The sequence below is a fragment of the Plodia interpunctella genome, chromosome 20 (assembly GCF_027563975.2).
Source record: "Plodia interpunctella isolate USDA-ARS_2022_Savannah chromosome 20, ilPloInte3.2, whole genome shotgun sequence".
Lineage (NCBI taxonomy): Eukaryota > Metazoa > Arthropoda > Insecta > Lepidoptera > Pyralidae > Plodia > Plodia interpunctella.
The window spans coordinates 6,546,325-6,564,367 of NC_071313.1; the positions used below are offsets into that span (position 1 = coordinate 6,546,325).

The following is an 18,043-nucleotide window of genomic DNA, read 5'->3' on the forward strand; positions in this document are numbered from 1 at the left end:
TTACTGTTGATGGTTCGAATCCTGAACTTCAATTATTTTTAATTAAATCTGATTATCTATATGTATATATAGGGTGATTTCTGAGAAATATTTATTATGGTTTTGCGACCCATGCTTTAAAATGTACTACACTTAAAGTGCAATCAAGTTTCAATAAATAGTAGCTTAATTGAATCACAAGCGGGAAGGTAAGGTCCTATATCCATAAAAGGCTTGACCCAGTTTAAATATCACAGACAATATAATTAGATTACGCTCAGTCACTGGCGCAGACAAATAGTTATTATGTACTTACATTAGTGTAATCTGTAATTAAAATTACTTTCACTCGGTGGTGTCGATTCTGCTGAGGTTAAAATCAAAATGGTATCTTAATGATTTCTCAATAGTATTATTATAAACTAGCGGCCCGTCCCGGCTTCGCTCGGATAGTACCATAATATTTGTTTACAACTAAACCCTCCCAGTAATCACACTATCTATTAGTGGGAACCGTACAAAAATCTGTCCGGTAGTTTTTCGCATTCATACAGACAGACAGACGCGACAGGAGGACATTTGTATAATATGTTTAAGGATATAATATTGTTAGAATCTTTATAGTTAATTTTAAGTGATTCAACTTTCTTTCCTGTTTGTTTGAATGGAAGATAAATGCCAATAATTAATGAAATAATTAGTTTTGAAAATGTGATTGTACTGCACGCAATGTTATTGATTGCTGGCGTTCAATGCCAATCCATCCTTTTTGTAATTTAGTTTAATAAATAACAATTTATTGTTTTCATAAAATCTTTCACCTCCTATTTGAGCTTCTTAACTTTTTTTAAAAGAACCTGCTGCCTTTTATTGTTTTCTTTGCATTTATACTTATAATATTAAAATAGCTTTTGCCCGCGGCTTCGTCTGCGTGATTTTGGCACGGTAACAGTGCGTTTTTTCAGAGATTAAAGATAACTTGTATACTTTTCTGTTATCTTAATTGCATTATATATTATTCATATGTATATGTAAGCAAAATTTCAAGGAGATCGGTATATGAGATAAAGATGTAACAAACAAATAAACTTACTTTTTTCATTTATAACATTAGTTATAAGATTAGTATTGCAATGATTTAGGTCTAATACCGAATGCATATTTTTAATTTAAGAATTGTTTTTGTCGTTGTGATGACTTCCATGTCTGCTTCTACAGCCATCCTTTTGATCCTCCTTGTAAGACACTTAAATAAAATCTAAATTAACGACTATTTTCGTTGCTCATTGTATTTCAAATTCAAAATTCTTTATTCAATTTCGGATGACATACATCACTTATTGTATCCATATTATTCAGATTGGTCCTTCGACGAGGAGCTAGCGTCGAAGCTGCTGATCCAGCCAATGGAACAGTTCGTGTGGGGCTCCAGCGAGGGCACCCAGCCGCCGCCGCGGCGCTCCACGCTCTGCGGGAAAGTGTTCAAGCAGGGAGAGCCCGCTTACAGCTGCAGAGAGTGCGGTATGTTATGATGCTGTCCCACTCGTGTCACCGCTGTCCTTGTCACAATTAATTTGATATTTATTATGAATTTAATATTTATTCTCTTTGATATTAATAGATAGATAGATAAACTCTTTACGGTGACGGTGCAACCGTCCACAAAGGAGTTATAAGTTACAACATTACAACAAGATATTCAAACATAATGAGTGCAATGGCGGACTTATCGCTAATGCAATTTCTTCCAGGCAACCTTTATTTATATTTGGCGCAGTGGCAAAATGCTTGCCACACAGAACCGAGAGGTACTGGGTTCGATCCCGGTCGGGTCATGATGGAAAATTATCTTTTTCCGATTGTGTTATTCCGAAATGCCAGTAGTTTGTAGCTTGTGAGAAATAACTATTTAATATAAAAATTGACGGGAAAAAGTGCCTGTGAAGGTCTTATTTCTGAATAAATGATTTGAATTTGAATTTGAATTGGCCCAGTTCTTGGATGTTTATCTATATATGTATATGTTATAAAATATAGTATCGTTGAGTTAGTATCCCACAACACAAGTTTCTAACTTCCAAAGTAAGTTATAAGCTAAGCTAAGTTTTAAGGCTAGCCCAATCTGTGTATTTTGTCCTTATATATTTATCTATTATTTATTAATTCTCTGACACAAACTAGCTCGATATGTAATAAATCTATGGAAATATTCGCAGGCATGGACAACACTTGCGTGCTATGCGTGGAGTGCTTCAAGGTGTCCGCCCACCGCCACCACAAGTACAAGATGGGGCAGTCGGGCGGCGGCGGCTGCTGCGACTGCGGCGACACGGAGGCCTGGAAGCGGGAGCCCTTCTGCGAACTACACAAGGTGAGGGCCGCAGCTGTGACATAGTGTGGTACTGGCGCGTCACAAGATGGCGGCGACACGGAGGCCTTGGAGGGGGCATGGAGGAGGAAAGACACGGAGGCCGGAATATAAATTTGACTTTTAATAAATAGTTATTATTAAAACTGAAAATTATTCGGAAATTGAACAATCACAAGCACTTTTTCACGTCAAAGGTGAATGCCCTAAATTGACTTATTATAATCTTGTCTTTGGCTAGTATTAAGATTGTATGCTGTTGCTTCTCCTTTAAAATATAAACCAATTGCAGGCGCCGAGAGAAGAGTCTCAACCCCACACGCACATAAGTGAAGAAGTGTTGGAACGCATGAAGATTGTATCGTCAGTCATCCTCTCGTACTGTCTGCGGCTGCTGACCCACGACCACGCCCCGGGCTTGCCCAATGATCTCAGGTATATATACTTCTATATTCCTGTGCCATTTTTATGAACATTTGAGTTAACTTCCATACTGGTTGCCAATTTTCTTCACGCAGTTTATGCTTAAAGATCTGTCACATGCGTCTAATTTACAATATTTAGTGTTTCTCACTGTAGGATACACTTTTCTCAGCTCACGACAACTCTAAACCGCGTGTTGAATATCTATTTAAAATTTGCTAAAATGAGTGAAAACATTCAAATAAAATTATTTATTCAGAAATTTAACCTTCGCTGACACTTTTGTCCAATGATTACAGGTATACATTATCTGTGAAAAAAGACATGAAAAAAAAAATCATGTGAAAAAAAAATTAATGACACTTGTCAGGGAAATCTTGATGCATTCAAAGTATGACAAAAATATTATGTCCTTGCTTTAAACCGTTGAGGAGTTACCTCATGCTTATCATAATAATGCATTGACATCGAAAATGAAGCGACGTAGAGAATTTCCATTCTGTAGGACAAGCGGAAGTAGGTATATTGCGGTGGTTAAATGTAAAAAGCATATAATTTACGTCATATTAAATTAATATTATTTTTTTTTTTTGTTTATAGATTGAAGGACAACGAACGTGATCTATTGCAAATATTGGACCAGCCAGATTGTTACTGCACCGTTTTGTATAACGACGAAACTCACACGTTTGAACAGGTTGTCATTTTTGGGATATTTTTAACATGGGACTTATTTTAAATTCTGCTTAAAGTACACACATATCCATCTACAAACTTTCGTGTTTCTCACTGTGTCATATACTTTTCTCAGGTGATAACAACCCTGAACCGCGTGTTGAAGTGCAACCATAGAGATTCTGTTGAACTTGTGACCCTCATCGACCGCGAAGGTCGAGCTCTCGTCAAGTGTAACTCCTTCCAAGTTTGTGATAAACTGAAGACGGATATCGAGGCGTGAGTATCTTTGCATATTTTTATTTATTTATTTGATTTTCATTTTGTGTTGTTTATATTTGTTTTATTATCGTAACATTATTTTAAACTAACAATCTGTCCTTGTTAAAAACATAAATTAATATATTGATCTGCTTTACTAGCCTTGCAATAGAATTGAGTGAAACTTCTCGCGAAACTTCTCGCTCACATTGGGAGTGAGAAACACAAAAGAGAAGAAGTGAAAATTGCCATTTTTCTAGATATTTGAGATACTTCCCCCATATATTTTTTAAACTATATTTATTATGTAAACCTTTATTTAATTTAGTGAAATGAGTGAAAATGCATAAAGTATTTCTCGCTCGCAACGTGAGTGAGAATAAAATGAAAAGTTGCCAGTTTTCTAGACATTTATAGATATTTCTCCCACATCGGTTTTAATCTTTATTGATTATTTAATAAACCTGCTGATGAAATAATATTTGGTGGAATGAGTGAAAGAGCATATCATATTGCGAGAAACATTTGAAAACTTCAAAGAACAAGAGTGTATATGCAACTAGATAATGCTACAGAATTTTCACATCCGTCTACTTAACAAACTTTTGTGTTTCTCACTGTAGGATCTATTTTTCTCAGCTCATGACAACTCTAAACTGTGTATATGTAATTTGGTAAAATGAGTGGAAATCATTCAAATAAAGTCATTTATTCAGAAATTAGATCTTCGCAGGCACTTTGTCACCTCAAATTCTATATAACATATAGTAATTTAAAAATCTACAAACTACTGACATTTCGAAACGACCGCTGCTGAGAAGAAATGCCGAAAGATACTCATTTAAAAAGTGTTGGTCCCTATATCATGCCAGAATGATTTTTCTTTTCTAATATAACACATACTACAATCACACATACTACAAATACACGTTTTACAAATAAAATTTAAACGACAAGATTTTTTGATTACTTCCATATCTGGTGCAATATTTATTTATTCATTTATTTATTTATATATATATATATTATTTATATATAAACTTAATATCAATCAAAAATGTATATCGGTGGGGGTGTGTAGTAAACGGATAATGAATGTAGATGTACGGCGATGTTCGAAAGGTTCACGTCGCGGCTCGGCCCCAGTCTCAAGGTGCTGGTGATGCACGCGCACGTCATCGCGCACCAGCACTTCGCCATGAAGCTGCTCACCTGGTCAGTACCACGTTGTCATTATTTATTTTATATTTTACACACATTTTGCTACTTGGTTAAAAAAATGTATACATAAATATATTTAAATAGGCAAACACAATGTCAATTTAATTGATCAGGTTTATTGTCGCCTCCGTCAAAAATGCGGGATAAAATATATTTTGTGCTATCTAATAATAAAATTCAACCTATGTACCAAATTTAATCGAAATCCGTCCAGCAAATTTTGTGTGCTTGAGTAACAAACATCCTGACACAAAAATATTCTTATCACTATCCAGCTCTCCAGAAATCGCCTTAAGCTCCGTTTTGACGTGAAAGAAGGAAACACACTTTCACATGTATTTGTGTAATAAAAATTGACCATTGGCATTTTCACGCAACGAATTCGGTGTTCTTTCGTTTGTCATTTATCAACAAGTTGAATGACGTTGAAATCCCATTGTGAAACATTGTAAGTAAAGTTTTTTACAGTTAAGATAGCTCGGTTAATTTGATTTCCATGTCTGATATTATGGTCTTATTCAGTGCTAGACTCAGACGCAAATTGTTTTCTCTATGTCTTTGAAAAAATGTCTCCGTGCATACCTTTTGCGATTAGCTACACGTGGTTCTAATTCTCATGGAATCATCTAAATATATACAACTGACAAAGAACATTATCACGAATACTCTAACAGGCTACAGAACTTCGTAAGCCAAGAGCCGAGCCTCCGGCTGACGGTGAGCCAGGTGGCGCTGGGCGCGGAGGTGTGGGGCGGGGGCGGGGGCGGGGGCGGGACGCTGTGCGGGGGCGGGGTGGCGGGGGCGGTCATGCAGAACGACTTCCGCATGTGGAAGGCGGCCCGGACCGCCTGGCACCGCCTGCTCATCGCCACCACCCTCATGGACTGCAGCACTAAAAGGGCTATGGCGATACTCTTCACCAGAAATTATGGTGAGTCTTCTCGGTGAAATGGTCTTATATGGTATTATAGGAGGACTGATCATGCTCATGGCGTCCTCAAAGCTAAATAATGGTGAGTCATCTCAGTAACCAGAGCAGGATAATCTCTTGTTCTCGTTGTGGTAACCGTGTTTGCTGACGATCGAGTACGTTATTATACTACGCTACGTTATTGTTAGACAGGGTACGTAAGTACCTCGAAAGTAGCGCAAATAAAAAACACCTAAAATTTTCTTTTCCCGCGGAATTACTTGAAAACTAGTTTTATTATATTATTTTAGGAACTTAGGTTCATTTTACTTGCGATTTTTTTATGAAGCATCAAGTCTAGAAAATCCTCAGGACATATTCTAAGCAAACACAGCTACCATAAACAAGAAATTTTCGTTCGTTGCCCGGATAAAAAAAAATATACTTAACATGATAATTAAATATGTCGCTTGTTTAATTGATCAATTTATTTATTTATCTAGTGTGTTATTGCTAACATTGGTGTCAGACTTCATTCAAGCTTAAATCAAACAATATCGTTTACCCCACAGGATCGATTCTAAAGGACTTCATCCGTGACGACCACGACCACTCCTTCTCCATATCTTCGCTATCAGTGCAACTGTACACGACGCCGACTCTAGCGCACCATCTCATCGCGAGGCATGATGCTTTGTTCGTAGTCATCAATACGTTTGTCAGTGAGTGCAATAGAAGGTGCAACAATAAGGTGAGTTCCCCGTGTTTCTCACTAGGTGGCGCTGGTGTTCACGAGTATTCTACTATTAGTTCTCTATATTTTCGCTATCAGTACAAATGTACGCAACGCCGATAATCAGATATCGTTGGTTTCTGTCGAAACGCGAATATATTTTTTGAATATTGTTATAATCATATTGAAACGTGTGCATATATGAAATCTGGCAAAAGTAAAAAATATAAACGTCTGTGTGTCAATGTGTGTTAAGACAGCATATATATAAATTGTTTTTAGTACACTTACTGAAGACGTATTCGTAGAGACAAATACGTCTTCAATTATTATATTCAATAATTGATAATATTTCATTATGTACTTTCCTCCACAGGGCCGTCTCGAGTTCGACCGCAACGTCCCTACAGGGTTCAAACGCGCTCAATTCATTCTGTACGATGTGAAATATCTGCTAAGCTCTGTCCCCGCATCGTTTGACGATGACTTGAGGAAGGGCTTCTTACATGGGCTGTCGCTACTGTTGAATCTGCTGGTCATGATGCAGGGAATGGACTCTGTCGTCAGACAGGTAATACATCATTTTATTTTTGTCAATCCTGTTTTCACACGTCAAAAATCTTTTTAAAAATAATGCCAAATATTTTATAATCTGTCTGCCAACGCTTAAAAAAGTATAGACAAGATTTTTGACTCTGAATAATAGAATGGGTTACTATAGAAATTTACCGCGTGAACAGGATTATTTATCCGGTATGACCTATGTCCTTCTCCGTACTTCAAACTACATGGTTGGAAGAATTTCAAGAAGATTTAGTAGATAAAGCGCGAAGAGATAATAGTATAAAATATGATTTTGAGCATTAAAATAAATAAATGGACTACAGCTTCCGATTTGGTCGGGATTTCTCAACATCTATGCCCAAGTCGTGGCGAAGTTATTAAGTTTCTTAATTCTAAGAGTTGATGAATTGATAATTTTCATTTTATATTAATTTCTCAGGTCGGACAACATATGGAATACGAGCCGGAATGGGAATCGGCATTCAATCTCCACGTGAAACTGGCCCACAGCATCACATTATCCTTGGAGTGGTGTTCCGCTGAAAGGGCTTTAGCCGCAGCCGCGTATAGAATGGCGCTGCGACGATACGTGGACACTGCTCAGTTCCCGGATACAGTTTTGAAAGGTAGGATTTCATATGTTTCTCAGTGAACAGTAGTGAGAAACCTATTAGGTTAAACACTAACAGGACTTATTGCTCGTTTCTCATCGCGAAGTAACGACAAAACACAATTTTTCATTAATAAGTGCAATAATGTTTTGTTTTCTATAGTTTTGATGTATCTTTGTCTCGTGATATCTTTCGTTTCGTTCATACAATAAACAGAAATATATATTAGAAATAACTTTTAAGATTTTTGACCCATAATACTCATTCTGCCGCTTCGTATGAGATGGGCCTAGAAGTTGTATAGAAATGTTCTCATTTGGGTATTTAGTGTTTTAAACGTATATTTCACATTTTCTCCACAGAATTAGGCAACAAGAGTGCATTAGTCATCCCCTACGATGTATCGGGCGAGCCTGTTTCAATCCATCGGCCGTTATCACGATTCATAGCGGGATTACATTTACAACTGCACCGACACGGTTTGTCCTACCACAGCAGGGAGTTCGACCGCCCCGACAAGCCTAAACCCTCGCCTGAACAACTAATTGGTAAGACCATTATTGTATACTTAATACTTGTCAATAAGATTTGCTTTTCATTAGAAGCACTAGGTGAAAAGTCGGTTTTCTTATAAAACATTCCGATAAAAAAAATCCTCAATATTACAAATTCATTGCTTTAGTGCACTATAAACAACAGTGTCATCTGTCTGAAATAAAAAAAAAAAAAACAAAATGAGAAATTAAAGCTCCCTCATATTTTACCGAGAGATCAAAGATTCCATGTTAATCATCAACCAAGTCCACGAAAAAGAACTATTTCCTAAAATTACTTAGTCCATAAGAACACCATACATTTTATATAGAAATAAACAATGCACAGTCGACATCACTGTGCGTAGAATACATAAATGTGGCTTTTAGGTTCCTTGGGAAGTGTAGAACACAAATTTAAATGGATTTGTTATACATGCTTTTAACTAACATTTTAATATAATAATTAGATGAAAAAACTCGCTGGTCGATACCAAAGATCTCATTATTATTCCCGCTCGATGGCGGCAAATAATTTTTTCATTCCATTCCGAACTTCCCCGCTCGATTCCAGAATTTCATCAGCTCATTATAATTTCAAAATGGCAGAACACAAAGTCAGGATTTACTGAAATTCTCATGGGAACGGGAAAATTGGGACCTTCTCGGCGCGTACGCAGCTTTAAAGAGAAAATAACTCTTCCACAGAGCCAGTACTCCAAACCATGGCTATGATAGCTCAAGTCCACGCCGGCATGTGGCGGCGGAACGGCTTCGCTTTGTTGAACCAGCTGTACTTCTACCACAACGTCAAGTGTCGTGCTGAGATGCTGGACAGGGACATCGTTATGCTACAGGTAATACGGGCTGTTTTCGCTTGATTACAGTCGTAATGCCAGATCACATATGAAGCACATTCAAGCCATTTTACTATGAAAAGTAACGGCTTCACTTTGTTGAACCAATTGTATTTAAACCACAATGTCAAGTGTATGTCAGGGACGTCGTTGTGCTGCAGGTAATACGGGCTATTGTCGCGTGATTACTGTTGTGACACTAGGTCTGATATGGAGCAAATTCAAGCCACTTTACCATTGAAAGAAACTGCTTCGCTTTGTTGAACCAGTTGTATTTAAACCACAACGTCAAGTGTAAGGCAGGGACCTCGTTATACTGTAAGTAGTATTCCATAACACAAGTCTCGAACATACTTTGGGTCTAGCTCAATCTTTGCGATTTGTTCTAATATTGTATTTATTTATTATTTATTTAATTAATGATTCATATTGTCAACAGATCGGCGCGTCCCTTATCGAAAGCAACGAGTTCATTATACACGTGTTAAACAAATTCAGTCTCCTCGAGTGGGCCAAGGTGGATTTCGAGAATATCAGGGTGGAGGACGATGAGCTGCGATACACGATCAGCATGGTTGAGGAGTTCCTCGGGCTGCTTATCACCAGTGAGTACGGTGCCACGTCTGTGTGCCTTGCGTGGCAGACAGAGCTAGCTGTGTGTAACGACGTAGTGGAGCAGGAGAGTGAAGGACGATGAGATGCGACACCCTCCTTATTAATTCTACGGAATTCTGACATGTGTAATTTTTCGACACTTGAAAAAAGATTCTAAAGGTATAAACCTATATCTTTTTAATTGAAAATAACCCCAATGTTAATCTTTTTTCTACTAATTCAGTTATCTGAATTAGTTGTTGAAGAAGAAATTAACTAGAGTTCACCTGATTTAATTCCGTGGTAGCACCATTGGGAAGTACAAATATATCAAATCAAATCATTGATATTCAGAAATTAGACCTTCACACGCACTTTTCCACGTCAAATTTTATATTATATAGTAATTACACACAAGCTACAAGCACTGACATTTTTAATAATGATGTAAATTCGTCCTCGTAATATTTAATATATGTATAAGACCTATATTTGTTAATTGGCGTCCTTGGAGAAAAGGCTGCGGTGAAGTTCGTTGCGCCGCTTCTTCTTCACCTGCGCTTTGGAAGTCGGCAATCAAATTTCAAATTCAAATTCAAAATTCTTTATTCAATTTAGGATGGTGTACATCACTTATTGACGTCAAAAAAATTACTTAAACTAAGTCTACTGCCGGCTTCCAAAGTCAGGCAGGCAGTAGACTTAGTTTAAGTAATTTAATTGACGTCAATAAGTGATGTATATCATCCTAAATTAAATAAAGAATTTTGAATTTGAATTTGCTACAACCACTGGCATAGATGAAAGATCATTTGTCCATCCATAAATGATTTAAAAAAACACAGTATAAAATATTTCTCCAGTCTTGAATGAAACATTATGATGAAGAAATAAATAATTATTTTTTAAATAAAATATAACATAATAAATAACTGGTTAACAGTTTCGCACGACTGCTATAGCATTCGTAACAATTAAAACTTCTTTTGTGTCTCGTCGATCACGACAGTGTTAAACATAGATTTATCTGCGACAGTCGTTGGTTCCCGCTACGTGCCAGGCGTGGGCGAGGTGACCGCCGAAGATCGCACCAAGAAGGAGATCATACAGATGCTGTGCGTCAAGCCCATGCCGCACTCGGAGCTCAACAGGTCAATGTTACTCCTGAACTCACATTTGTGATCATTATTTTCATAGTGGATGAATGAATTTTGTGTAGGTCACTATGATTCTTATTTATTTATATATGTATTTATTTATTTATTATAAAAGATACAGCACAGTAATGCCACTTATAAGGTGATTAGACGAACATTTTACTTTTGTATGAGATTTTATTTTATGCTCTTTTCATTTTATAGACGAAGTTTTTACTTTATGCTGTAGAGTTTAAAATTAAATTTTCTGCTTCCATTCAATCATAATATCAAAGTGAGCGTGAGGAATGAAAAAAAAAATTACTATACCTATTGAAACTATTTGTCTTCCCTCATCACAATGCGAAACTCCCGACATATTAATTCTACAGGTCCCTCCCTGAAGACCAACTACACGAGACGGGACTCGAAGCGGTGATACACGAGGTGGCCGACTTCATCAAACCCACCAGCGGGAACAACCGCGGCCTGTACAAGCTGAAGCCGCATCTATACGACGAATACGACACGTTCTTCTATCACTACACCAGGGAGGAGCTGTCGAGGAGTGAGGAGGAGCAGAGGAATAGGAGGAAGGCTGCTGGTGAGCCATCTTTCTGTCATCTGAATCTGAATTGAAGCGATGGTGGTGTAATGGATAAGACGCCCCCTGTGAACTATGCCTGTGCCTGTGAACCTAAAGGTCTCAGGTTCGTATCCCTACTCGTGCCACATGAGTCTGTATACCAATCTGACTCATATATAGTAGTTTTCATCGACCACCACTAGCTTTCGGTGAAGGAAAACATCGTGAGGAAACCTGCACACTGGTGGACAGTTTAGTTCACTAATGTGTACGCGACTACCTGCCACGATGGTGAATATATTTAACAGTTTAAGCAATGTCCTCGACCTTGATTTATTCACAGCTAGTATTAATAAGGTACGGTGTGAATTAGCCAATGATTATTTTTCTGATCTAGATTAGTGTAGATTTTTGATAGGAGCTAATTGATTACTCAGTATTTTCTATTTTGACATTTTAATACTCTGTTTCTTTTTTCCTTCTTAACAATTACTATGCAGTGTCTAGTATATATATATAACTTCTGGCTAGCGTATTTTTTGTGACGCTTTGTCCTTTTGTTTGGATTTCTCTGCGTGGAGAATTAATTGGCACTTTGTTTCCCCTACTCTTATTTCTATGTTTTTGTTACTTAGCTGTAAGTCTTCCTAAATAGTAATAAATAAATAACCCAGGGCTGGCGGAGTGCTGCCCGCCGCCGCCGCTGCCGAAGCTGTCGCGGCCGTTCGCGCTGCTGGCGAGCGCGCTGCAGAGCGACGCCGCGCTGCACGTGCTGTCGCTGGTGCTGCGTCGCGCGCTCGACCTGCGCGCGCGCACCTTCTCCGAGACTCAAGTGCACAAGGTCAGTTCACGCCAGACAATTTCCTAGTCAAGGCGTCTAGTTATTATTTTGGATTTTATCCTAACCGATACTATTAATGCGAAAGGAAGTTTGTTTGTTAGTTATCTCTTCACGCTCGATCTACTCGAGCGATCTTCTTGAAATTTTACATACATGTATTTTGGAGTATGGAGAAGGACATAGGGTACCTTTCATCCCGGAAAATTAACGCGGCTAAAACCGCGGGCGAAAGCTAGTTATATATAAATACAATATTTAGCTACTTACGCTAGCATTCTTGAAATTCTTTGGAAGTTGATCGTGCTATTTTTGTCTACGAATAATTAATAATTCCGATCACAGGCACTCCACTTAATGGGCTACGCCCTCCGCGACGAAGAAAGCGGCCATTATGAATTCGTAGCGTTCGCGGAGAGCGCCGCGCGCAGTGGATTGCTAGCTTTACTCCAGCAGCTGGTCAACAGCCCCAGAGTCGAAGCGCATAGGCACTTAGCTCGTTGGGTACTTCAGAAGATGAGGTATGTAAAAATAAAATAATAAAAATTTAGAATATAATAATTATTTTCAGAATCTGACACTCATACATAAAATCGTTAGTAAAAAAATCTTAAAAACTAAAAGTTTTTATTTATCAAAAAGTTTCATTACCACAATTTTTTTTATAGCCCTGTGGAACTCCAATAGAATACATCTATCTATAGTATGTTGAAAAAAGAAATCATAATTGTAGAAGGGGTCTAGTATAGAGCCTTGCGTAACACCTTCATACGGAATTGAAAGTACCCCAGATGAGAATTCTTAAAATAATAAATAAAAAAATATATATTTATATAAATAAATAAATATATATACATATTAGGATAAATCACACTTGAGCTAGCCCTAAAATAAGTTCGAGACTTGTGTTATGGGAAACTATATTTTATAACAAATACATACTACATATAGATACATGTATAAATACATATATTCGCGATAGAAACAATTAGTGATCGTCGATTTAAATTCGTAGAAAACTACTGGGCCAAAGCGACGAAAATGATGATGGTGAGAATATGGAGACAGACCAGGAAGAAAAGCCGGCGGCCGCGGAATCTGCAGGTATATGAGTTTCCTATCCCATCCCAACTAATAATATTACAAATGCGAAAGTAAGTTTGTTTATTTGTTGGTACTTTTTTATCCCGAAATTCCCACGGCAGCCACGTCCCGGGGCGCAGCTAGTTTGATAATATAAAACATGCAAGACTTTTTGACAATGTAAATATATTTAAACGGATTTGTTGTATACAAAAAATGACATATATTGTCACACATCATTTATAACAAATTTTGAAAATATAATGAAGTTTAAAAATTCTGGAGACGAGTGGGAGTTGAATGCCTGTCTAACCAAATCTATAAAGAGATGAATTAATACAGCCGAACTGGCACGGTCTCGATAGCTCAGTGGTTAAGAGCATTGTTCCCGGATAGACAGGGGCGTGGGTTCAATACCCTCTCGACTCTAGAATTTATTTTCTAAATATTATTATTGTGGTGTACTGATATGCATGAAAAGCATTCCCAAAGTAGATTTAACGTTTGGTCGTAAAATCACAGTCTTAAATTTATAATCATTTACGCGAACCCTGGCCCTGTGAATTCCACAACCGAGAATGAAACAAGGAACACTTTAGTACGCGAAAGTGAGCGCTAATTTCACAATGTCTTTCAGAGGCAGAAAAAGCGCGGCGAGCGAGGTTGGCAGCAGAACGCCGCGCGAAACTGATGGCGCAGATGAAGGCACAGATGAACAACTTCATATCAAACAATGCTACACTGTTTGAGGAGACCACTACTGAGGTAACGTGATATATTCTGCCATTATATAGATAAAAGATGCGCCTGATACTTTTAATTAAATTATTTAAATTAATTTCTATTATTTTTTAATGAATTAATTTAAATCGTAATATTATACTAACCTAGACCTTAAGACAAACCTGTTACTAACATTATATGGGAAACCGAAATAAATAATGACAATAATATAATTAGAAATCCGTCCACTAATTACTAAATCTAAATAGTTTTTTTTTTATTTAAAAAAATGCTTACACTTCTAGAGGCAGATCTAGAATCTTCTAGATCACTAGTACATACAATAGTACATATCAATAGTACAAGTTTGAGTAAACAATTATGAATTATACTTCTTGTAGGACCGGAGAAGAATAAGAATTGCGCTCGCTTTCCGATAAACGATTTTAACTTAATTTATAATTAAACATTTAATCTTAAAAAAATGTTAGGTATGCACTAAATAAAACTTTATCTTGTTAGTGACCGGTGAAGAACAAGAATCGCATTTGCTTTACCGATAAACAATTTTAACTTTATTTATTATTAAGCATTGTAAAATAAATTTTACTAAATAATGAATAAAATCGGAGAAGAACAAAAATTTCGTCAGCTTTACCGATAACAGATATCCGATTGGTATGGTACGTTGCAGGTGACCGGAGAAGAACAAGAACTGCGTCCGCTGTACCGCGGCGCAGCGCTGGGCGTGTGGGGCGGCGGCGTGCCGGAGCCCTCGCGGACCTGCATCATGTGCCAGGAGGAGGTGACTATTTTATTCTTTTCAAAAAGACATACGATTGTTTACATATGTTTTACACACATGGCAAGTTATATAAAAAAAAAAACTTGCTTTGCACGTTTTATTGACTCGATTTATGATATTGAAATCGATTAGATTAGATCGCCGAACATTGTGTCATCATGAAATTAGCACACTTTTTAACCTTCGTACGCACTTTTTAACGCTATATTCTGAATATTGAAGTACTACAAATTACTAACATTTTGGAACTGTGAGCATTGCTCACATATTCGGAGAGTAGATTAACGATCTTTAATAAATTTTATGTGTAGCGTTGTTTTGTTTGTTGAAATTTGTTTTGTTTGATGGTAATATTAATCGTCGGTCGTCTATCAGAGGGGTTAGTGCGGGTTAGCATTTCACTTCTCAGCATCGAATCGATTCCAAGTAAGACGCAGTGAACCAATCACATTGCAGTGTGGTTGTCGTTACGTCACAATTGCGCAATGTGATTGGTTCGCTGTGTTTCATTTCGAATCGATTCAATTGTGAAATGCTAACTCGCACTTCGCCCACCGGTTGTGGCAGAATATCAGTGCTTTGATTCACGTCAAGTAAAGTAAGAACTGAGTCACGATCTTTTCGAACAGCTGCAACACACGTCTTAGTGCAAAATTTAATTCCAATGTCGTCGTGTCGTACTTTTTGTAAATAACCTGTGTGTGTTTTATAGTTATCTAGGAATAAATTATTATGAAATTGTAAACGAGCGCACCGTTCGGTTTAGGCGCGGGTAGAAGCGGCCGGCAGCCCGCTGGTGCTGGTAGCGTTCGCGCAGCAGTCCAGCGTGCTGAACCGTGCGCGTGCGGGCGCGCGTGGCGTGCTGCCGGGCGCGTGGCGCGCGGCCTGGCTGCCGGCCGGCGGCGGCGCGCAGCCGCACGTGTCCGGGTGCGGCCACGCGCTGCACGCGCGCTGCTGGAGGAAGTACCTCGACAACGTGCTGGATAAAGAGAACAGGAGGTCAGTGCACACATGGAATCAAGATAAAGTTTTCATAGTTCCCATTGTATTGTCCACACCTGGTGTCATTCCAAAGCATTTGCATAATTCCCTCAAGCTACTCAATCTCAAACCCCTTACATATATTAATATGCAGAAAGCAGCAATCCTTAAAACCTGTCGAATAGTTATGAAGTTTATGGACTCTACAGACACTGACACCTACAACAAATACCAACGACACACGGACTGACCCCCTTAATCTAACCTAAAAATAATAGCCACTTGGTCATGGCCCGTGTCTACCATTAAAATACCAGTCTCGACTGAGAACTTAAAGAAGTTAAATATAAATAATAATAACTTTATTCACCAAAAAAAGTATGATAGTTTGACAGAATCATTTTAGAAGGTAATAGTTGGACTGTGGACTCGGCACTAAGCGATGCTTGTATCGCAGCGTCCAGAATATCATAACACTATCGCGACAATTTTTTATTTTATTTGATTTATCTTTATGAAGACAACAGTCATGTACAAAATAGTAACTTATATACAATTTATAGATACCTACAATACCGTAAATGTCTATGTTTATATAATAAAAAATGTTAGATCACATGACAGGAACTAAATAAAAATATTACACAAAAACTGCGCAAACAGGTATACAATTCAAGTTAACGTTAAAAATAATTCAATAGATGCTCGATTTTATTTTACTTTGACACGAGACAGAGATGACATTTAATTTGAAATTTAAAACTATTAAGAGAAGTATTAAATTACTATACATGGTGGTGGAACGGTACATAAATGAGTTTCGAGTATATTTTTGTGTAAACAAAGTAGAAAAAACAGAATCTATTTCACGTCTTGGGTCCATAATGAGATTACGTGAAGATTCGTGTTGTCGCTAAACGTCCGGCGGCAAAAATATTCGTCATTTTTTCTTCGCACCTCAAAGAGTGTAAAGTTCGTGCGATTGGCTACACTTCGCACGCTTTAGTAATTACGAGACGTCGAGCGGTTTTAATGTGTTTGATGGAACTTGTTAGACATGGATTGGAGTAATGAAAGGATTTCAAAATTTATACAAAATTATGAATCTAAACCAGTTTTATGTAACCGCAGCAAATTATTTATTAGCTACCACGTGCCTCTTTTACGTTTCCCGCGAAATGAATTATCGCGACGTAGTCAAGTTTTTTTTTTTGCTGTTGTCAAGCATTTCATCACGGATCGAAAACGAACTTTTATCGTGACTTGAACACGAATCCTCGCCTCCGAATCTGGCCGTAGCATGTGTATCAATCGCGTCGTATTGACCTTCGAATGAATGAATGACTTTATAGGACTTTAGATTATGAAATTCATGTCAAATGCCCTTAGGCAGTCGTAAAAGTCATATTAGATGTCTTTAGGCACAAACAAAATGATTGCTCGAATTGTTCTCTCCACAGATTATACCGTCTCCGTCAACCGGCGGCTTTTGACGTGGAAAAGAAAGAGTACCTGTGTCCACTCTGTGAGCGGCTGTGTAACACTGCGTTACCGCTGCTGCCCGCCCCCCCTCTCCCGCCGGGCACCCCGCCCCCCCTCTCCGAGGAAGTGTACGCGGAGTCCGTCAGCGTCATTCTGAAGATGAAGCACCAGGTGTATTCTGAAGCGGTTCACGTCTGCACGGAGTTTTGTGAGGAGATGCATTGCCAGGTATGGTGTCAGGTATCTTGTGAAACTGTTGTAGGTACCTATGGCTTGAAACTAGTAAGGTTAACAGTACGGTAAATCCCAATATTATAAATGTGAAAGTAAGTTTATTACCCCTTCACGCATTATCTACTGGACCGATTGTTATAAAATTTGGTACACGGGTAGAATACAACCCGGAATAAAAATTTCCCAACCAAATTTCATAACAATGCATATGTAATGTTGAATAATGTTCATTTTGAAAGAGTAACAAACATACATCCTCACAAACTTTCTCATTTATAATATCATTTGTCTTGTCTATAGATCCGTCCCGGATTCGGTTGGCGTCATCTATAATTTACTGTGCTTTTAACCCCCCACGACAGACAGTAATTTAAAAGATAGTGATAATAGTTGAAAGGGAAATAGTGTTTGGAAATAGTGTGTTCAGCCCTTTGGAATCCTAATAA

General features: G+C 37.9%; 1 protein-coding gene across 3 annotated transcripts in view; it reads left to right on the forward strand.

Moving 5' to 3' along the window:
• Ubr1 (Ubr1 ubiquitin ligase) overlaps nt 1-18,043 on the forward strand; it is a 38,495-nt gene that overhangs the window by 13,508 nt on the left and 6,944 nt on the right. For 2 of the 3 annotated variants that reach the window (XM_053760150.1, XM_053760149.1), the window contains exons 4-25: nt 1,339-1,500; nt 2,196-2,350; nt 2,640-2,782; nt 3,371-3,467; nt 3,582-3,724; nt 4,808-4,921; nt 5,602-5,858; nt 6,410-6,588; nt 6,947-7,141; nt 7,574-7,760; nt 8,108-8,293; nt 8,987-9,135; nt 9,575-9,740; nt 10,766-10,880; nt 11,258-11,469; nt 12,126-12,292; nt 12,635-12,810; nt 13,305-13,393; nt 14,010-14,137; nt 14,790-14,900; nt 15,667-15,899; nt 17,342-17,591. In XM_053760150.1, coding sequence (XP_053616125.1) covers nt 1,339-1,500; nt 2,196-2,350; nt 2,640-2,782; nt 3,371-3,467; nt 3,582-3,724; nt 4,808-4,921; nt 5,602-5,858; nt 6,410-6,588; nt 6,947-7,141; nt 7,574-7,760; nt 8,108-8,293; nt 8,987-9,135; nt 9,575-9,740; nt 10,766-10,880; nt 11,258-11,469; nt 12,126-12,292; nt 12,635-12,810; nt 13,305-13,393; nt 14,010-14,137; nt 14,790-14,900; nt 15,667-15,899; nt 17,342-17,591 — 3,614 coding nt within the window. The remainder of the gene's footprint in view (nt 1-1,338; nt 1,501-2,195; nt 2,351-2,639; nt 2,783-3,370; nt 3,468-3,581; nt 3,725-4,807; nt 4,922-5,601; nt 5,859-6,409; nt 6,589-6,946; nt 7,142-7,573; nt 7,761-8,107; nt 8,294-8,986; nt 9,136-9,574; nt 9,741-10,765; nt 10,881-11,257; nt 11,470-12,125; nt 12,293-12,634; nt 12,811-13,304; nt 13,394-14,009; nt 14,138-14,789; nt 14,901-15,666; nt 15,900-17,341; nt 17,592-18,043) is intronic. The other variant, XM_053760151.1, reaches the window with a different exon arrangement.